Source organism: Carassius carassius, chromosome 7 (assembly GCF_963082965.1).
Source record: "Carassius carassius chromosome 7, fCarCar2.1, whole genome shotgun sequence".
NCBI lineage: Eukaryota > Metazoa > Chordata > Actinopteri > Cypriniformes > Cyprinidae > Carassius > Carassius carassius.
The window spans coordinates 37,378,276-37,400,862 of record NC_081761.1 but is presented as its reverse complement, the minus strand read 5'-3'; the positions used below and the strand labels follow the sequence as shown (position 1 = coordinate 37,400,862).

The 22,587-nt window shown below is 37.1% G+C and overlaps 2 protein-coding genes across 2 annotated transcripts; both read right to left on the bottom strand.

The window, feature by feature from the left end:
• Positions 1–8,901: 8,901 nt before the first annotated feature.
• On the bottom strand, positions 8,902–17,717 carry LOC132144281 (CMRF35-like molecule 5). The gene is made up of 8 exons (XM_059555061.1): positions 17,611–17,717; positions 17,198–17,530; positions 16,138–16,296; positions 15,927–16,022; positions 15,708–15,781; positions 15,390–15,620; positions 9,876–10,048; positions 8,902–8,965 (listed from the first exon to the last, which is right to left on the bottom strand). Exons 1-8 carry the CDS (start codon positions 17,663–17,665, stop codon positions 8,902–8,904), a joined length of 1,185 nt encoding a protein of 394 aa, XP_059411044.1. The 5' UTR covers positions 17,666–17,717.
• A 793-nt stretch (positions 17,718–18,510) lies between these two features.
• Positions 18,511–21,205, bottom strand: LOC132143222 (CMRF35-like molecule 5). Its single transcript, XM_059553360.1, has 6 exons — positions 21,095–21,205; positions 20,682–21,014; positions 19,768–19,902; positions 19,545–19,640; positions 19,331–19,386; positions 18,511–19,184 (listed from the first exon to the last, which is right to left on the bottom strand). Exons 1-6 carry the CDS (start codon positions 21,147–21,149, stop codon positions 19,023–19,025), a joined length of 837 nt encoding a protein of 278 aa, XP_059409343.1. The 5' UTR covers positions 21,150–21,205; the 3' UTR covers positions 18,511–19,022.
• Positions 21,206–22,587: the final 1,382 nt, after the last annotated feature.

Sequence of the window (22,587 nt, the reverse complement as noted above, 5' to 3'; positions counted from 1 at the left end):
GGTTTTTTTCTAAATAAAAGCACGATAACGTTCACATTTATCAACCGATTTCATGTTTGTGATCTACGTGCAGTTAAAAAAAAGCGTTGCCTCCAGTTATTTAGTTAGGTTTGGAAAATTATAAATTTTCGTAAGGAATTGTGAAAGCTCACTTTTGTCTCACTTGTTGATTTCGTTGATTATTTTCTGTTTACAATTCTAATGTTAATTTAGTATAACTGTGACATATGCATGTAATGTAATTTGAATGTGCATTCAATTAAATGTAGTTGTTTTATTGCTTTCTCTGTGTTCAATCCCAACATTTTTTTTCTTTCTTGTGTCTCAGGTCAAAACACAGCTCATTCCCTTTGAAATACTGGGAAAATCGAAATAATACATCTTTAAACACGAATAATTTGCTATTACTGAGAAAATTGAATAAAACATGTACATACAAATCAAAAAGTGTCACACTTGTAGTCTGCTTTTCATTTGATAGCACTTTAGCCTACAGATGAACTCCACAACAAATGATAACACGTGTAACTGATGAGGTTATGGATCAAGTGAAAATTAAAATATGCACTGATACAGTCCACAGTAGAAATATAGTAAAAGTGATATGTTATATTAAAAAGTATATGTAGTACAACTTGAAGTAAAGTGAATAATATGAAAAGCGATTACAATAACATACGTGATATAATAGATTTATAATAGCACAAATTATATGTATAATATGAATAATACCATAATAAATAACAGAACAACAATAGATTAATAATAGCAAGAAGAATATGTAATATCAAGGGTGGAATAAAACAGAATAGACAAAAATGAAGAATAAATTAATAGAGTAAAATAAATAATTGTGAAATGTAATTTTAAAATACTATTTTTGTAATAATTATTAAACAAATTAAGACACAAAACTAATGACAGTACACAAAAAATTGTGGACATGAGTTCCAAACTGTGTTTAATTAATGAGCTCCTTAAGTATAATATATACATGTACACACACACACACACACACACACACACACATATATATATATATATATATATATATACATATATATAATAAAAAATTCTCTGAGAAATCCTCAAGAAACACATTTTATTTCAGTTTTCAGTTTTGTCTCTCTCTGGGAATAGAGTGGTTTAGTTGTGAAGACAAAACCTGACAAATAAAGATTAATTCTTCACCGCTTCCCTCAAGATTTTCTATTTTATTCAATTAATTAGTCAAATAATGTAAAAGACTTGACGATGCTTGACATTTTGTTCTATAATGCACATTACACACACTCCTGCAGAAAACACACATTCTGAAACAGTGGTTTGTTTTTGTTAACACATGAATGTTCCTGTGTTTTTAATTTCTAGGCTATTTACATCATGTAGTTTTAGTGTAAAGACACACGCAGTACATGATCAGCATTAAACAGCCTGTGTAAAGCTTTTTAAATGCAGTCTATAGTATTGTGATCGACTGAGGAAACTAGTTATATTTAATTATTAATAACTAATATTTCCTTACATTTATATAGCGCTTTTCTGGGCACTCAAAGCACTTTACACAGAAGGATGAATCTCCTCAAACACCACCAGTGTGCACATCCACCTCCAAATATTGGACAAAAACTACAGAAACATTTAATAAGGTAATTATATTATTTATATTAAATTATATTGTTGTAAAAATTATCTTTACAGAGAGAAACAGAGAGGGGGGTGGTTGGACTATGAGCAGGAATTCATTCAGGGCTGCTCTGGGTTTAGTACAAACACAACATTAGTCTGTGGAGGTATAGTCTTGTCTCTTGGAAATGCAGAGAACAGCTTTCCTCAGCTTTCCTTGTCCTGTTTGCAACTGGCTAAAAGGGAAGAGAAAATAATAATAAAATACATAGAATCAGTTCACAGTTTTATGAAAAGCTATGAAATCCTTAAAATTGAGTGATGATAAACTTAATCGGTAACACTTTAGAATAATGGTCCATTAGTTAATGTTAGTTAACTACTTTAGTTAACATGATCTAAGCAAGAACAATACTTCTACAGCATTTATTAATCCTAGTTGATGTTAATTTCCACATTTACTAATGCATTTTTTAAATCAAAAGTTGTGCTTGGTAACATTAGTTAATGCACTGTGAATTAGCATGAACTAACAATGAATAACTGTATTTTCATTAACTAACATTAACAAAGATGAATAAATACAGTTATAAATGTACTGTTCATTGTTTGTTCATGTTAATTAATGGATTAACTAACATTAATGGACCATGATTCTAAAGTGTTACCACTTCATCTTTGTAAATAAGTAACGTTAACGGTAGTGATGCTTTAGCTCCATCACTAATCTAGACAGTCAAATTGCTCACTGTACATATTGTGCTCATAACACCATTTAGTTTATGATATAAACGTAAATAAGAAACTTTGAATTTTTATAAAGTCTCAGCTTTTACTGCTAACTACGTTAGCGATAGATACAGACGGTTGGTCTGGGAATGCCCCCGGGAATGCCCCGTCACGTGATGTGAATTTAGCCCGTGGGGGAAAACATTGCCTTGGCGCCAATTGAAATACATGGGACAATCACGCCGATGAGTGGCTGTGTCGTTTTCTGTACCTCCGATAAACTAACAAATTATGAATTGAAGTTCTACATCCTTTCTTATAAACATACAGAGCCGGAAAGGATGATAAAATGGCTACAAGCAATAAGTTGTGAGGATGATCAAGGGAAGTTGTGGAATCCCAAGACTAAGCATGTGTATGTGTGCAGTCGGCATTCATCACAGGCAGGCTATATTAACATTGTGTTCATTATTAACGCTATCAAAACTGTGTAAGGTTGTTTCAGAAAGTGGCATGCATATATAATTAGCCTTATCATTCTACCTGAAGCAAAACTATGTAACGTTAGCCTAGTGTCGAACATAAACCCACTTAAAAAAACGTGTGGACACGTAACAACTTAGTTTTGTGTCAGAACTCTTACACTTTCATTCATAAATTCACACCGTCTGTGTTTGCGAAACGATTGAATCGCGGAATCCAGTCAAAAATAGAACTTGCTGTATAAAGCAGAACGTCACGGAATTTGGCTATTTTTGAATGAATACATCTACATTAGGGCTGTAAAATGAATCAAATATCGATATGGACTTGTGATATGAATATTAAAGTTAAAAGAGACTACAATTGTTCTACGTGTCTCTGGGAATGAGTGCTCAATATGTGCATTTTTGTCATTCAGATACACACGATGTTCGCTGTGTTTTCCCCCACGCCGACTCCGCCCTCGCCACGCCCCCAGCTATGACTAGATGCCGACTATATGACACACACTAGTGGTTAATTAAGCTGTCAACATAATGTTAAAAATGACCAAAAAACATCGAGAAATAACGGTTGATTCTTACCTATGAAAGATAACACCCCGAGATCTGTTTTTATTATCGTGTGACGGTTTGTAGATGCCCAAGCTGCAGGTGAGTCAGGTATGTTTTCTTCTGTCCTGATGTGAGAGTTATGAGAGGTGCCCGCTCCAATATGGCGGCGACGTTGACGTGCGGTCGAGCGGCCAATGAGGCGTCTAGGTATTTGTATGTCTATGGCTGTGCGTGCAAACTGCCATCGTTAATCTTACAGAGACGGCGAGCTTGAGAATGAATGAGCTTTATTGCCAGGTATGTTCACACATACGAGGAATTTGTTTTCGTGACAGAGCTCCGCAGTGCAACATAACAGCGACAGAACAAAAAACACAATAAGGAATAAAAAATACAAAAAAATACAAATAGGTGGGTAAGGATTGACAATATACAAATTGACAATGTATGGCAGGTATATTAAAATGAGCATTTATGTATGTACATGTATATTATGTGGAAAAGTTTTAACTGTACGCTAAGTATGTGTGTTGGATAAATAAGTGTATGTGTATATAAATATAAATATTAGTAGTGTATTGTGTTCCATGTATGTACATGTATATTATGTGCAAAAGATTTAAGTGTACGCTAAGTATGTGTGTTGGATAAAAAGTGTAGTGTATATAAATATAAATAGTGTAGTGTGTCCCACAGTTATTATCAGCTGTTCATAAAGATGGATTGCCTGAGGGAAGAAACTGTTCCTGTGTCTGGTCGTTCTGGTGCTCAGTGCTCTGTAGCGTCGACCAGATGGCAACAGTTCAAAGAGGGAGTGTGCTGGATGTGAGGGGTCCAGAGTGATTTTAACAGCCCTTTTGCTCACTCTGGATAAGTACAGTTCTTGAATAGATGGGAGGGTTGTACCGATAATTCGCTCAGCAGTCCGGACTACCCTCTGTAGTCTTCTGAGGTCAGATTTAGAAGCTGAGCTGAACCAGACAGTTACTGAAGTGCAGAGGATGGATTCGATGATGGTGGAGTAGAACTGTTTCAGCAGATCCTGTGGCAGGATAAACTTCCTCAGCTGGCGAAGGAAGTACAACCACTGCTGGGCCTTTTTCACAATGGAGTCAATGTGAATGTCCCACTTCAGGTCCTGAGAGATAGTGGTGCCCAGGAACCTGAATGACTCCACTGCAGTCACAGTGCTGTTCATGATGGTGAGTGGGGGGAGTGCAGGGGGGTTTCTCCTGAAGTCCACGATCATCTCCACTGTTTTGAGCGTGTTAAGCTCCAGGTTGTTGAGAGTGCACCAGACAGCCAGCTCTTTAACCTCCTGTCTGTAAGCAGACTCGTCACCGTCCTGAATGAGGCCGATGAGTGTGGTGTCATCTGCAAACTTCAGGAGCTTGACAGAGGGGTCCTTAGATGTGCAGTCATTAGTGTACAGGGAGAAGAGCAGTGGGGAGAGAACACAGCCCTGGGGAGCTCCGGTGCTGATTGTACGGGTACTGGATGTGTATTTTCCTAGTCTCACTAGCTGCTGCCTGTCTGTCAGGAAGCTGTTGATCCACTGACAGACGGAGGTGGGCACGGAGAGCTGAGTTAGTTTGGGCAAGAGGAGGTTTGGGATGATCGTGTTGAAGGCAGAGCTGAAGTCCACAAACAGGATCCTCACATAGGTCCCCGGTCAGTCTAGGTGTTGCAGAACATAATGCAGTCCAATGTTTACTGCATCGTCCACAGACCTGTTTGCTCTGTAGGCAAACTGAAGAGGATCTAGCAAGGGTCCAGTGATGTCCTTCAGGTGGGCCAGCACCAGTTTTTCAAATGACTTCATGACTACGGATGTTAAAGCCACAGGCCTGTAGTCATTTAGTCCTGTAATTTTGGGTTTCTTTGGGATGGGGATGATGGTGGAGCGTTTGAAGCATGAAGGGACTTCGCACAGCTCCAGCGATCTGTTGAAAATCTTTGTGAAGATGGGGGCCAGCTGGTCAGCACAGGATTTCAGACAGGCTGGTGTAACACAATCTGGGCCTGGTGCTTTTTTCCTTTTCTGCTTCCTGAAGACCTGGCGCACCGCATCCTCGCTGATCTGTATTGCAGGTGTGGGGGAGAGGGGGAATGCAGGAAGTGTGAATGGTGAGAGTGCTTGATTGGAGAGGTGTTCAGGATGGGTTGCAGGAGTTGTGAGTGGTGTGAACAGTTGTTTGGAGAGGCATTCAGGGTTGGTTGCAGGAGTTGTGAATGGTGAGAGCGGTTGATTGGAGAGGTGATCAGGATGGGTTGCAGGAGCTGTGAATGGTGTGAACGGTTGTTTGGAGAGGCATTCAGGGTGGGTTGCAGGAGTTGTGAATGGTGTGAATGGTTGTGTGGGGAGGTGTTCAGGGCAGGTGATGGGTGTTCTTTCAAACCTGCAGTAAAACTCGTTCAGATCGTCTGCCAGTCGTTGATTCTCCACAGTGCTGGGGGGTGGTGTCTTGTAATTGGTGATCTTCTTTAGGCTTTTCCACACTGATGCGGAGTCGTTCAAAGTGAACTGAGTCCTTATTTTTTCAGAATAATTTTTTCAGCGGGGAGTTCTTTGGCGTGAGTGAGCAGGAGTAAGTATTCTGATTAATTCTTTTGTATAGTATTTTAAAATGTAACGCCAGTATGCCATATTAAGTTAATGCATTCTATTAAGAAGTTATGTAAAATGATGTTCAAGAACTGATATGAATTCATACCCGATAGTTATTTAACGGCCCAGGGATCAAATATTTTAAATATAATTTACTTTTTGATGCACATGATGTTGTATAACGTTAATGGGCGCCGAATATAATCACAAAATGGCGTTAACTGTTATCTACACATCTACATCGCAAGAGAAATGGACGAATCAGTCATATAAAAAAGTTATTCAGTAAATCGCTTGGACAAAAGCGTCTGCTTTGGCCTGTTAAATAACATATAGATAATAAATGGACAATAACGAATGTCACCAATAACATCTATAACTAATGGTTGCCCTTTTCACTTTTCTTTCCTCATAAAAATACAAACTTTAATTTCGGCTAACACCAGAAAAAGAAGAACCATGGCTAACTATGCTACCAACAAAGGTAAACCATATTAATATAGTATCATTTAGAATATATAGTATAAAATATGGAAAGCAACACTGTAAGAGAGAATAATAAATTAACCTTGTGTAATACCTATATTGTTATTATTATTTTAATGAACAGATAAGAGCAATTAATTTGTTTTATTGTATATTTGCATAGACTTTTTTTCTGCTTTGTTCAGATATAAATAAATCAATGGCCAGAGACAAGTTACTTGTGTGTTAAAATCTGTTTACTCATACTAACAAAACTGTGTTTTGATTGTGATTGCTGTATGCATTGAATTGGATCATCGGGAGTAGCTACATTCGTCGTGGGGAAGAGAGGGCCAGAAAGACCATCGGGGCCAATCTCGGCCTAGGGGCCAAGGTTTACTGGTTTGGCTGGGGTGGACTTCGATGGCACGGACTCCTTCCTTTCTTCTACCGGTCCCTCAGAGGAAGAGCAGCCCCGGATGTCCTGCTGATTCACTGCGGCGGGAACGACTTGGGATACAGGAAGAGCATCGATCTCGTTGCAGCGATGAAGCAGAATCTGCAACATCTCTATCTGAGTTTCCCTCAGATGACCATTGTGCTGTCTGACATCACCCAGAGACGTCGGTGGAGATCGGGCCTTCCGGGGAAAATTGACAAGTCCCGTAAATGGGTGAACAGTGTCATGGCTACCTTTGTCTTGGGAATGCAGGGGGGTATTGTGCATCACCCTCAAATTGTATTTAACAAGCCTCAACTGTTTCTAAGAGACGAAGTTCATTTATCACCTAGGGGTAATGATATTTTTTTAAACAATTTAGCAGAAGGCTTGAGAGTCTTAATCCAGTAGGGGTGATGCTGGATTAAACCTCTCAACATGTTTTAAACATGAAACAGTTGAAGACTGTTAAATTGTTTTGGGGTTGTGTATGTGCCTTTTGTATATAGCTTAATACATGTTCACATTGGTAGACATAACACTGTTCAATAGTCACTGCTCTTTCTCCCCCCACCCTTCTTTCTCCCCTCCGTGCCATTCATGTGTCACCCTAGCAATCCACCCCATGGCCTCTCACTTTTCTTCCCCATGACGAATGTACCTAGAGAGGGATTGTTTTTGTGTTTCAATAAATAAATATTTATTAATGAAATGATTGAATATGTATTATCAAAACACACAGTAGACACTTCAAGTAGACATACTTTGACAGAAATGTCATGTGGTTTTATTACTTATGGTTTAGAATTTCGTAATGATACATATTCAGTCAGTAGCCTTCACAGTGAATATTGATAAGGGAGATGTCAAGACACCTTTAGATTACATTAGATTTATCTTTTATTGTCAATGTGTAGAGTACAAGTACAGAGACAATTCAATGCAGTTAGTGTCTAACCATATAAGGCCCTAAATGGTTTAGCTCCTGCGTACCTAACTAGCCTTCTACCACGCTACAACCCATCACGCACCCTAAGGTCACAAAACGCTGGACTTTTGGTAGTTCCTAGGATAGCAAAGTCCACTAAAGGAGGTAGAGCTTTCTCACATTTGGCTCCCAAACTCTGGAATAGCCTTCCTGATAATGTTCGGGGTTCAGACACACTCTCTCTGTTTAAATCTAGATTAAAAACGCATCTCTTTCGCCAAGCATTCGAATAATGTATCTTTTAAATTGTGAGTGTAGTTGTATCTGATCAAATGTGCATTTTTATTCTTTAGCTTGGGTTAAACTAATTTTACTTTGTTGGATCAGCAGCTATGCTAATGATGTCTCTATTTTGTTTCTATGTTTTATTTACATCCCGTGGTAACTAGGATTTACACAAGCTCCAGTCTGGATCCAGAACACCTGAGAAGAGATGATGCTGACCCCTCAGAGGACCCCAGATGATGCTAACCTTGAATCAACAAACAGAACTAACAAATATCGCTACAAGTGTGACTGCATCTTATAATAACTATTAATTAATAATATTGATAATGTTCATCATCTAGCTGACTACGTCTTGTATTATTATTATTATTATTATTATTATTATAATCATTTTTATTTTTTTTTAAATCCTGTCAAACATGCACAAATTACTAGCTACTACTAAATATTGTAGAAACATAATTTTATGTAAAGTTGCTTTTTAACGATTTGTATTGTAAAAAGCACTATACAAATAAACTTGAATTGAATTGAATTAACCAGAAGTGCAAAAAAAGTGTGGTATAGACGTAGAGTAAATGACATGAAAGTAGTATAAAGTTAACCTAGTGGTACGGTTTACAGTAAGGATGTTCTTTTCAAATTTATTTGTATAGCGCTTTTCACAATACATATTGTTTCAAAGCAGCTTTACAGAAAATGCATTTCAGAAATGTATTAATTTAGTGCATAACATATCGCTGGCGTCGAGTCGTCTCTTCACAGGCATCGAGTCGTCTCTTCACAGGTGTTGGGGCATCTGAAGTTTCCATGATAGGCTGGATACAAACTGGAGCTGACATAGTCTATAACAAAAAGCAGATGGGAAATAATTAGCATAGCTGCTTTTCATAATATTAATGCATTTGGTCTAATTTAACTGTAGTATAAAAGGTATGAGATGCATTATGTGAACGCTTGGCTAAAGAGATGCGTCTTTTATCTAGTTTTAAACTGGGACAGCAAGTCTGAGCCTCGAACAATATCAGGAAGGACACACAACACCCTCACTCCTTTAGTGGACTTAGATATCCTAGTAATGACCAGAAGCCTCACATTTAGTGATCTTAAAGAGCGCGATGGATTGCAGGGCGATAGAAGATCCGTTAAATACACAGGAGCTAAACCATTTAGGGCTTTATAAGTCAGTAGTAATTCTTTGTAATTGTTACAGAACTTAATAGGTAACCAGTGTTGTGATGATAAAATCGGTGTTATATGATCATATTTCCTTGACCTAGTGAGAAATCTAGCAGCTGCATTTTGGACTAACTATAGCTTGTTTATTGAGGATGCAGGACAACCAGCTAATAAAGCATTACAGTAATAACAATTGTGTTTCTGAAGCAATGATATTTAGATTTTATGGTTTAATCACAATTCGATTTTTCATAGATCCCACAGTGGATTTATTGTTTGACCTAACTAAACGAGGAATAGACACAGTTTCTATAATGTTCTACACTGGTACTTATATCAATTAAGTTGGGAAAGCAAAGAGTGTGATTTGGACTTTGACTTACTAGTCATATTGTGCGTAATGCCTTGGAGATGTTGTCCAAGAGAAGAGCCGCTCCGATTCTGCTGGGGTGAAGGCCATCAGCACGGAAGAGACTAGGTCGCTCCCAGAACAGATTCCAATTATTTACAAAGGGCAGTCTCTGTTCATTACACCATGACAATAGCCATTCATTTAGAGCAAATAATCTACTGAACCTTTCTTGTCCTAGTCGGTACGTGGGAAGCGGTCCATACACGATGATCGTTGTCTCAATCAGGCTCCTGTAGTCCTTCTTCAGAACCTCTATCTGCCGCAGCCTGATGTCGTTCGTTCCCGCGTGCAGCACAACAGCTCCAACGCGCTCGTCACCGTTCAGGATCTCGGGAACCTGGCAAGCAATATCTAGAACATGAGCACCAGGAAAGCAGTGACTGCGCACCTTACCTTTACCTGAGGTAGCGTGGACGTGCCGGACGATGGAATGGATATGTAAAGTATATTAACGGTAGCATAAGAGCAGAACATTGGGTATGCACTGCAGTATGAACAATATAGACAAATACAAATAATACAATATAAACTACAAATGTTGTCTGAGTTATCTAAGTTAACTTGGCTTAACAGCCAGGTGACTAATTATAACTAAACTATGTATGTGTGCTTTGTATGTGTGTTGCTCTTCACTGTCCTCAATCTAAGTTAAAGTTATTTCATACTTAGCAGTGTTCGTTACCGGAAAAACTTGGAAACAGCAATCACCAGCATGTCTGAAAAAGAGAACGGATGAACAGCATCTTGGCTTTAATTCTCAACATCTAGCCTGGCTCAGAGTGGGTACACAGGACGAGACAAACGTAACAAACAGACGCCACAAACAGATAACACTGAAATATATTTATTGGGCCAATTTCAAATATTTACATATATTTTAAAAATATATTTCAAATATATTTATTTTGTGTATGGGATATGACACACACCCATATGAATATGCACATACAGACATGTGCATGCACAAACACACACACATTATGCACATACACTCCCTATATTAACAAATATATATGATTGACACAGCCATTCATTTAAAATAAACCTGTTGTCGTGATATATCACTTAGAGTACAATTCGTTTTTGGGCTTGGTTTCTGAATTGCAGGTGTTTGAGTTCGTGACCTATGGTCATGACTGCAGCTGGCTTCTGATGAGGCCGAAACCAGCACATCCAGTGCATTTAATTTTAATTTACACTATTTTATATATCCTCTATATTGACAAAATATAATCTTTATTTTAATTATAGCATTTTATAGAAAATACACATGATTGAAATCAGATACTCTTACTGTACTTTTACTACGTTATGGTTTTCAGGTAACGTTACTCTATGCTTAGGCCTATATAATAATGATTCAAAAATTCATAATCTTGCATTATACAGATGGAGAAAGTGTACTTACCTGAAAAAGCTTAACTCGGAAGAAGAGACTTGCCTCTTAGAACACATGTATGCTACACAGCAAGACATTTTCGCACGAGGGAAAATATGCTAGCAACAAGTAAATTGAAGTAAATGGGAAGATGAAATCACGAAAAAAGCAACAAACAGTTAACACACTGAATTAACAAAATACCACCTATAACACAATCCTTAGATGTCTTGAATGATGATCAGAAGTTTCTAAGGTCGAAGTATCACGTTTTTCCAGAAATAAGGGCTCAGACTAGCCAGGTGTATATAAAGTTACGTTAAGTGCAAGCAAGCTGAACTCGAACGCTCAATGACGCATCAGAATAAACTCATGTCTGTATGTGTGTGATTTTGGAAATCAAATCGTATTGTATAGTAATAACATAATATAATAATATTATAATAATTATATATCATATCATATTACGCTATATATAATTACAATATGACGTCTTACATTAAAACATTATAGGCCTGACAAAAGAAGTGGCTAAAATCGACTTTTATTATTATTATCGACTCTGAAATTATAGCCTATTTTTGGATTGTAATCGTTTGCCTTTCTGCAGTACTTAGTCATTTTAGTTAGTTTAATTAGCTTATTTTGAACACACACACACACACACACATATTATATATATATAATGCCCAGCCCCCCTAAAAAAATATTTGATTAATACATTTTTTTATCGCTTCAGTCCCCTTTAAAAAAAACTCATTTGAAACGGCTGTAAGCTGCGTCAAGTTTCTGCTCCTCCACTTATCTGAGTCTGCTTGGATTTAGCGCATTTTTCAATCTTCAGTGGCGCCGAGCAGCGCGAACATCAGAGAGCACAAGGTGTGTCGTGAGTGCATTTATTGATAGATTGCTAATGCTATGATATTACATCTGCATCGGTGCAGTTCTTTGTCATAAATGCATTGCAGTTTACATAATGTAATGTTACTGGAGCATTGGGAGCAACACGGGACGGTTCGGTTTCTCATCCAATAGCAATACGTTTCGCTGCGTTCACCTTCAGCCCTATCACACAGTGTGATAGTTGTTTTTTATTCCTACAGCGATTAACACCCATGAAAACATACTTTAGAAAACGATCGTGATTTATTTTATTTATTTACTTTTTAAACTTTAAAACATATTATTATGTATTTTGGCATTACATTATGCTGCCATGCACAGAAATGATTAAAGACACACATCATTATCTGAAAGCACTAGATGGCCCAGAGAGAGAGAACATCATTATTATTTTGGAGTTTTTTTGTTTTGTATTAATAAATATAGTTTTGTATTAAGTAATACTGAATCAGGAGTGTACATACATATATTAGAGTAAGAGTAAAAGGGATTTGTGATTTTCTTTTAAGTACTTGATTTAGAAGTGGCAAATTGATCATTCATGTTGTTATTTTTAATAAATAGAAATAAATATAGAACAGATTAATCATATTGCCAATAGACAGTTACATTAATACACGTTTAGCTGGTTAGTTAAATGATTTGAAATTAAATAGATTTTCATGGGGTGACTTGGTGAATAACCAACCGTATTGTTGATTACAAAGGCTAAAAAGCTTAAAAAATAAAATAATATATATTTCAGTGTTGATGGACTTAGTTACCTAGCTTTCCTGGTAGGTTTGTCTGAGAAAATGATTCATAAATCAACCTATCAGTTGACCCTATGTTTTCTTTCTTCATTGACAGACAAAAATAAAAAGCCTATATCAGTCAAAGCTCAGCTTTACGAGGGAAAAGACAGAGCAAGATAAAAACCAAGAGAAAAAGAGTGTGATGCTGATGAGGTAAGAAAAAAAACAGCTGCCCGCACATGGTTTTAAAGCTATTGTCATCCAATTTTTTTGGCCTTCAAAACATCTTAAAATGCACATATGTAGATCAGAGAAATCAAAATTTTCGCGGGGGAGCATGCCCCCGAACCCCCCTAAATACCTCACATTCGGTACCTCAGTGATTATAAAACTGTGCCATACGCATGTTACTGGATGATTGAATGAAACTAGTTAATAATGAGCATTAGAGCATAAACAAATTTTTTTTTTTTTTTTTTTTTTTTACATCATACCCTCATTGGGGGCTGAGCCCCCCTAAAATAAAAATCCTAGAATCGCCCCTGCAGATAACAAAGAACATGTACAACCATCCAAAATTATTAAAATTGATTCAAATAGCACATGCACACATACATGCCTAAACGCCCACATTAAAAAATGTTCGTTTCCTTCTACCTACATCAAACCGAATAGTAACCCATCCAAAACAGACATATATAATCCAGTAACCATACTGTCAGTATACAATATCCCCTCGAGTCATTTTCGTATCGATTCAATATAGGCTATTCATTTATAGTCTCTTAAATTGCTTATTGTTCTACATGATTTCATCTCTTCACGTAAAACATTTTCCCATAGGCTAATATTCAAATAATTGTGAGCTAGGTGTTAAATCATGCAGTTTTGGCTAATAAATCATGGTCAAAAACACTTGAACAAAAAACTTTTTTCTTTATTTCACATTAAGTAGGCTATGACATTTTGTAGATGGCTTCCGACCAGGATCAAAGGGATCACATTCATCTTCAAGCGTAGATCTGTAAATAAATAAAAGAACGTTAACCGCGACTGACATGGAGATTTTTCTTACACTGCCTGTATAATTTCCTGATAATTTCTCCATTCCCGTCAATATACCGGCCGTTACCCATACTTCATTATTTAATTAAGTAGATAAATTATTAAAGTTCGTGGATAAAAACTACTTCATATGTATTCACTTGCCACGTACCGAATTATTTCCAATTCCCCAAAAACGTTGTTTAAATATTTTGTCCCGTTGCTTTTATGGACTCTATATCTATGGGCTTCTCTCTTGACGTCTCCCCGATTGCCTGCGAGCTTCTCCTCCTGTCTGTACGGTAATTTCTCTACTGTGCGACAGAGAGTCGCGTGGTTATGATGCAATCGTTAGCCTATTTTTACAAAAACTGTTTGTACGGGGCCATAATGTAACATAGAAGGTAATGGAGCACTTTATACATTGTCGTGTATTTATAGAAATAAATAATGGACAAATGGAGTCTTTAAACGTCTCAGATGTAAAGTTATTCGCTGTTAAAGTGACGCCAAAATGAATGGGAGTCAATGGGATGCTAACGCAAGTGAAGTTCTGCTACAAGATGGCGGCCCCCAGTCGACTTCAACTTCCGGTCGACTTCCTTGCCGCCTGGCCTGCAACCTCCCACATTCCCCGTTCAGACAGGAAATCCCGTCAAGAACTGCGCTTTCGCTTTAGACCTGCAGGGGGCACCGGTACCCCATTATACTGAGAGGGTGCACAGGGGGGGGGTACATTATACACAAAATATGATTCTATCTTTCTTGCTGGCAAATTAAATTAATAAAGAAAACGAGGTGGAAATATTAGCTGGATCTGATTTTTGAGGGGTCATGACCCCCGTAACCCCCGCATGCTGACACTGCAGAGCAATATCGGGATCTAAGGATACACATCAGTAAATACTCAACAAGAAATGGAGTCTTATCTTGCTATGCCTTCTTTCTAAATGCTGGTGAAATGAGGACCTTATATAATAGTGATGTGTGAGATTACTGACTACAGCAATATCTTAATCAGTCTAAATGTAACATATGTATTCAAATAGTATTCACATACTGTATTGTTGTTGTTTTTTTAACCATTAAATGAGACAACAAGCTATGGCTTTAAAACTCTTATGCTTTATCTATCTCCTTGTTCTTACATGTCACATGCTTTCTTACGTTACACTCTTACATCACAACGTATCACACTTGAATACATTACACATACTTAGGTGAAAAATTAGATTACACACACACACACACACACACACACACACACACACACACACACACACACACACACATAAATATATAGTTTACATTTCAATAATTTTGCAATATCAGTATATATATATATTTATACAACCACAAGACTGCTTCTCTCCACTCATTTAATTCTTCACTATGTACTGTAATACTAAAGGACTTGTGAGTATGAATAATAAATAACAGACAATCAGTAATAACCAAACATACTTCAAACAATCTTATGTCTCAAATACTGACTTATCCAAAATAATGTTAAGGCCACATGTTTAAAATCACAAAGTAAGTGAGAATCATTCTCAGTTTGGAGTGATTCAGGATTAGCCATGGTCTCCGTGAGTGCCCTCAGTCTATTCTGGTCTAACAGTTGCAATAGATGCGTAGTTGCATGTCTCCTGGCCGTCAGAAGCCCTGTCTGAAGGATGTGCTGCTGTAAATTTGATGCTGGAGTAGAGAATATCAGAGGGGATGCTGGGTAATTGTGCTAAAGCATAAACAGAGGCGTCACTTTTAGCAAATGCTGGAAGGACCAGACTATAGTCAGGATGATCTATAGTGCTAATGATGTCTCCATAATCATAGACTGTATGTGTGGCCTGAAGAGAAGAAGAAAAAGAAATGGTTTAAGAGTGGGAAAGATGATTCGAATCCACTGATCGATACAGACACATGATGAAGCTCACTTCGCTAGTTTCTCCCGTATCTCCACTGGGCAGATTGTTAGTCGGGCCATGAACGACATCTTTGGGCTGCGTTCCTGTTTAGTGACACCAGATTTTGGGATATGTGACCAAATTTATTAAAGACCTTTCTTTTGACACAGTAAGCAAGTGTGAGACTGAAGTCTGGATGAACATGCTGAGGTTTTATATCAAGTAAACTGATGCGAGAAAGACCGTTACCTTCTTCCTTTTGCCTCCGTCTTAAATAAATGAACATTGAGAATCCTAACCCTGTCAGTATCCCTAGGACCACCACCATGATGATTGGTGCAAAACCTTTAAAAACAGATAAAAACAGCTAATAAATGTCTCTAAATGTTTTAATGAAACTTGAGAAACAGATGTCTCTGCACATATAATCAGACTCTCTGAGCAACAGAACTGATCGCACCTGGCTGTGGTTTTGGTGACATCCCATTAGCAGTCGATGAGAAAAGCATTAACACTGATGATGATGATGATGAAGATGATGATGAAGATGTGACGGTTCGGTCAGACTCAGTGTCTTCTGCCACTGGTGAGCTGGTGTGAAATGAAGCTGTTGTTGTCTCTGATGTAAATGAACCACAAATAATCACCGGATTTAATGCATGACAGCCCATGCAGTTATTTTATATATTTAGCATGCATTTTCAGAATACATATACAGAGTTGAATTTCTAAGGTATTATTGTGGCTAAAGGTCACATGACATGTACTTCCCCCTGACACAGCTGTTAGTGGCGCTTCACTAATGTGGAGGGTATGGGGAAAATTCAGCGGCTTCTGTGTGACCAGTGATACGTGTTTAGCATTCTCACTACTTCTGTAAATTATTATTTATACACACAAAACATATGATTTAGTTTTCAGATGAATTTGACATCATTCTTCAGTTTATTTTCATAATCGCAGGTGATTTTCGCAGAGGCTCTCCAGTCACACCAGACACTCGGGTCACTAAATCAGAGCCAATATTGGTGATTTAATCAGAAGCGAGTTGGGTTAGTGTCTCTCTTTTCACTGCCTTCTGCTTACAAACACTGATTATGTCATGAATGTGAAACAAAAAAGAAGACCCCGATCTTTAGAATCACTAAATGTTAAGAGATAACACAAAAGTTAAAAAATCTGCCAAATGTAACTGATTTTAAAGAATATAAGGCTGATGGCTGAAATATATATTTGAAAAAAAAAAAACAGCTGAGAGTATGTAATTATTATTTCTGTTTTTGAAAGTTTTTAATCTTTTTTTCTTCTCAGAGAAACAGGAAGTGATGTGGGTCAGTATTTTTGTTGTGTGTGGTGAACATTCGCTCATCATCTGCAGAGGATACTGTGGTTTCTGTTATCTCTCATCTCTTCATCTTTCAGCACATGATACAACACTGTCACACGCCAACAGACCTCGCTTATATTATTTTATTTTAGTCTTATATATATGAGTACATATACAGTATATTCTGACTTACCATGTTTAATTTCCAGGTAAATCTCTCTCTTATAATCATAAGATCCAAATCCAGTCTTTACTCCACACCAGTATTGACCTCGATCCTCTGTTCTCAGATCAGTGATGGCGACGGTGAAGATGTGGGTTGTTTTATTGTCACTCAGAGAGAATCTCTTGTCTTTTGCTGCTGATTCAGATTCAATAAGCTTGTCTTTAATCACTATTGGACATTCTCCTCTGCAGAGATACTTCTTATATTCTTCATATTTAGCCTCATATGGACACTGTATCTCAACTTTTCCTCCTTCATGTGCAGTGAAAGTCAATATCTCACTCGTCTCACATGCCATAACTATAAAATCATGAAGAGAGAGAAACAGCTCAGTGCAAACATGGACCTGATTGAGAACAGGCAGACAGAATAACTCTCACCTGACACGAGGAGCAGCAGCTGAAATATGAGGAGTTTATCATCACAGATCTGCATCGTTCTGCTTCATCTGTGTGCAGCTGCTGGGCTCTCAATGAAGAGCTCAAGCTCTTGCCCCCCCCCCCTCTCTCATTTGCTCCTCCTATGAGATACAGTGTCAGCAGCAGGAAGTCCCTCTATTGCTATCTTAAGTTTGGTCCAATTATTACTTTGACATTGTATACTACCAAAGTGCATACTTTAGTCATTTACTTATTCATTTAATTGATCATACAAAAATGACTTTTGAATTAAAAGTTACTTTTATGATTATGGTTTAATTAAATCTGTATATCGACTTTTCATGAGGAATTTACTGGAAAAAGCGAGACAATGTTATTCCACAGTGTACAGATGTACAGGGTGCAGGGATGAGTCTATTTTAAAACCATCACTTTCATTTACAGAAAAAATCGATTAAAAGACCAAACTCTGTGGGAAAGAAACTTGGATGAACATCAACTCAACACTGACTCAAACAGCCGTCATCAGGCTCCAAGCTCCAGTAGATGTGATGATGATTGGCCTATATCTTTCCAAATACAATGGCATACTTTCACACAGCAGCATAATATGTTATCGGTCCTGTATTTAAGTCCTTGATATGGTTATGTGCATTTTGAATCTTCAAAACTAGTGAATTGGAGCATGTATGAAAGTGTGAAACTTGATTTCAGTAAATAAGCCTTAGTTACGGTATAATTGTGTCGAAATGTTTTCCAGTTTTAAATGTTCAGCACTAAGAGCCGATGATATCTGTGAATCCATGATCCAGTGTTTGTAGTTTTTATCTGATCTTATATACATTTTATACATATATATATTAATGGCACATTTTTATAACGAAAAGTACGATTAGCCGTTAATAGTCTCTGACCATCTGTTTAGCGACCCCCAGCAATCCAGTAAAAGTACACATATTATAAATCTCACATTTAACAGTGTTACATGATTTGTTAATTGCATTTAATAGATTTCACTTCCAATAAAACATTAGGTTTTAAAGGTGTTTTATGGCATTTTATTGCATTTTATTGCATTCACACGGTTTTGAACAGTAGGCATCATTTCAAAACATTGAATCATTTTGTATAGCAATTAGTTCAACTGATTCAAAATCTAAAAAAAGTTCATTTGTCTAATCACGATGGTTACATTCACAAACAATTCAGTTATTTACAGAAGTGATAACCTGACAGAAGGCATTTGCTTTCTTCACTTACTGATTTCTTCTTAATGTACTTGGTTTGGTTCATTGTTCTGCAAGACTCGAAGACTCATCAATATGGAATAAATAAAAGTCCATCAGATTCAGATATATAGCCAAACAGTTCAACTGTTAATCAACCCGGTGTCCATGAAGCTTCACAGTCTTTTATGGACTGAGAGTTACAGAGCCCATACTCTGATATATGACTGTGGAATAGGCGAGAGTATTATTAGAGTCACGTTCATCAAAAACAGGAAGACCCAAACTGTAGCCAGAATGATTATCTGTGCAAACAATCTCTTCATAATGACAGACAGCATGAGTGGCCTGAAATAAGAGAAGAAAGAAAACACACTTGAGATAAGCAACATTATGGTCAGCAGAGTTAAAGATGATAAGAATCCACAAATAAGTGATTAGAGAGAGAGCGAGAGATTGAGATATACCTCAGACGGACACATGATGAAACTCACTTCTTTAGTGGACAGATATTCAGCCAAGACAAGAACGTCGCCTTTCAGCCGCTCTGCTGTTTGGTGACACCAGATTGAGATTAAATGAATCATAGGCCTTTAATTTGACAAGATGTCCAGTCATGAAAATGCCATATTGTGGCAAATGAAAACAGATAGTCTTTCTTTAATATGTAATATGATGTGTGCGTCTGAGAGAGAAAGACAGTGTTACCTTCTTTCTTTCGTCTGAATCTGTTGTAAATTAACAAAAGGAATCCAAACACCATCAATATCCCCATAACTGACATATTAACGATTGATGTGAAATCTTGAAAAATGGACAAAAACAGCAAATAAATGTCTCTAAATGTCTTATCTTTAGTGAAACTTGAGAAACAAATGTCTTTGCACATTTAATCAGACTCTCTAAGCCACAGAACTGATTGAGTTCGCACCTGAGAAAAGCATTAACACTGATGATGATGATGATGATGAAGATGTGACGGTTCTGTCAGACTCAGTATCTGCTGTCACTGGTTTGTTGGTGTGAAATGAAGCTGTTGTTGCTGATGGCTTGGGTGACATCCTCTCTGATGTGATTAAAACACAAATCATTAGGTTTAATTCATGTCACATTCACATAAAAAATGATGAAATCCACATAATCAGTGTGACAGTCCTTAGTGTATACAGATATTGTGGGAATAAAAAAATACTTTTGGCATTATAAAAGCAATGCTTTTGTATATTTCAACAGAAATAAATATATGCAGTTTCATTTTACAGTGGCACGAGGTCACACCAGACACTCGGGACACTGAATCAGAGTTTAAAATAAAAAAAAATAATAATCAAGTACGTTCGATGCCAATATTGGTGGTTTAATCAGAGGCGAGTTGGATAAATGTCAGCTCTTTTTGCTTTATGTTCATTGACGCTGTTTTCATGGGCTGTCTGCTTACAAACTCTGAATGTGAGAAATATAAGAAAAATAAAAACCTTACCCTTTAGAATCACTGCATGTCAAGAGAACTTGGAAAGCTGCCAAATGTAAGTAAGTAAGGCTGATGGCTGAATATATATTTTACAAACACATAAACCTGAGAGTTTGAGTCGTGTACTTATTCTTTCTATTTTTGAATCAATTTTTTTCTTCTCAGAGAAACAGGAAGTGATGTGGGTCAGTATTTTTGTTGTGTGTGGTGAACATTCGCTCATCATCTGCAGAGGATACTGTGGTTTCTGTTATCTCTCATCTCTTCATCTTTCAGCACATGATACAACACTGTCACACGCCAACAGACCTCGCTTATATTATTTTATTTTAGTCTTATATATATGAGTACATATACAGTATATTCTGACTTACCATGTTTAATTTCCAGGTAAATCTCTCTCTTATAATCATAAGATCCAAATCCAGTCTTTACTCCACACCAGTATTGACCTCGATCCTCTGTTCTCAGATCAGTGATGGTGACGGTGAAGATGTGGGTTGTTTTATTGTCACTCAGAGAGAATCTCTTGTCTTTTGCTGCTGATTCAGATTCAATAAGCTTGTCTTTAATCACTATTGGACATTCTCCTCTGCAGAGATACTTCTTATATTCTTCATATTTAGCCTCATATGGACACTGTATCTCAACTTTTCCTCCTTCATGTGCAGTGAAAGTCAATATCTCACTCGTCTCACATGCCATAACTATAAAATCATGAAGAGAGAGAAACAGCTCAGTGCAAACATGGACCTGATTGAGAACAGGCAGACAGAATAACTCTCACCTGACACGAGGAGCAGCAGCTGAAATATGAGGAGTTTATCATCACAGATCTGCATCGTTCTGCTTCATCTGTGTGCAGCTGCTGGGCTCTCAATGAAGAGCTCAAGCTCTCGCCCCCCCCCCCCCTCTCTCATTTGCTCCTCCTATGAGATACAGTGTCAGCAGCAGGAAGTCCCTCTATTGCTATCTTAAGTTTGGTCCAATTATTACTTTGACATTGTATACTACCAAAGTGCATACTTTAGTCATTTACTTATTCATTTAATTGATCATACAAAAATGACTTTTGAATTAAAAGTTACTTTTATGATTATGGTTTAATTAAATCTGTATATCGACTTTTCATGAGGAATTTACTGGAAAAAGCGAGACAATGTTATTCCACAGTGTACAGATGTACAGGGTGCAGGGATGAGTCTATTTTAAAACCATCACTTTCATTTACAGAAAAAATCGATTAAAAGACCAAACTCTGTGGGAAAGAAACTTGGATGAACATCAACTCAACACTGACTCAAACAGCCGTCATCAGGCTCCAAGCTCCAGTAGATGTGATGATGATTGGCCTATATCTTTCCAAATACAATGGCATACTTTCACACAGCAGCATAATATGTTATCGGTCCTGTATTTAAGTCCTTGATATGGTTATGTGCATTTTGAATCTTCAAAACTAGTGAATTGGAGCATGTATGAAAGTGTGAAACTTGATTTCAGTAAATAAGCCTTAGTTACGGTATAATTGTGTCGAAATGTTTTCCAGTTTTAAATGTTCAGCACTAAGAGTCGATGATATCTGTGAATCCATGATCCAGTGTTTGTAGTTTTTATCTGATCTTATATACATTTTATACATATATATATTAATGGCACATTTTTATAACGAAAAGTACGATTAGCCGTTAATAGTCTCTGACCATCTGTTTAGCGACCCCCAGCAATCCAGTAAAAGTACACATATTATAAATCTCACATTTAACAGTGTTACATGATTTGTTAATTGCATTTAATAGATTTCACTTCCAATAAAACATTAGGTTTTAAAGGTGTTTTATGGCATTTTATTGCATTTTATTGCATTCACACGGTTTTGAACAGTAGGCATCATTTCAAAACATTGAATCATTTTGTATAGCAATTAGTTCAACTGATTCAAAATCTAAAAAAAGTTCATTTGTCTAATCACGATGGTTACATTCACAAACAATTCAGTTATTTACAGAAGTGATAACCTGACAGAAGGCATTTGCTTTCTTCACTTACTGATTTCTTCTTAATGTACTTGGTTTGGTTCATTGTTCTGCAAGACTCGAAGACTCATCAATATGGAATAAATAAAAGTCCATCAGATTCAGATATATAGCCAAACAGTTCAACTGTTAATCAACCCGGTGTCCATGAAGCTTCACAGTCTTTTATGGACTGAGAGTTACAGAGCCCATACTCTGATATATGACTGTGGAATAGGCGAGAGTATTATTAGAGTCACGTTCA

Excerpts from the sequence above, each read along its gene's own strand:
- LOC132144281 (XM_059555061.1), bottom strand. The coding sequence starts at position 17,665 with ATGCAGATCTGTGATGATAAACTCCTCATATTTCAGCTGCTGCTCCTC. Across the intron at positions 16,297-17,197 it reads TTACCTGGAAATTAAACATG|AGACAACAACAGCTTCATTT; the intron begins GTAAGTCAGAAT and ends CATTTACATCAG. Across the intron at positions 16,023-16,137 it reads GTCACCAAAACCACAGCCAG|GTTTTGCACCAATCATCATG; the intron begins GTGCGATCAGTT and ends CTGTTTTTAAAG.
- LOC132143222 (XM_059553360.1), bottom strand. The coding sequence starts at position 21,149 with ATGCAGATCTGTGATGATAAACTCCTCATATTTCAGCTGCTGCTCCTC. Across the intron at positions 19,903-20,681 it reads TTACCTGGAAATTAAACATG|AGAGGATGTCACCCAAGCCA; the intron begins GTAAGTCAGAAT and ends TAATCACATCAG. Across the intron at positions 19,641-19,767 it reads AGTGTTAATGCTTTTCTCAG|ATTTCACATCAATCGTTAAT; the intron begins GTGCGAACTCAA and ends CCATTTTTCAAG.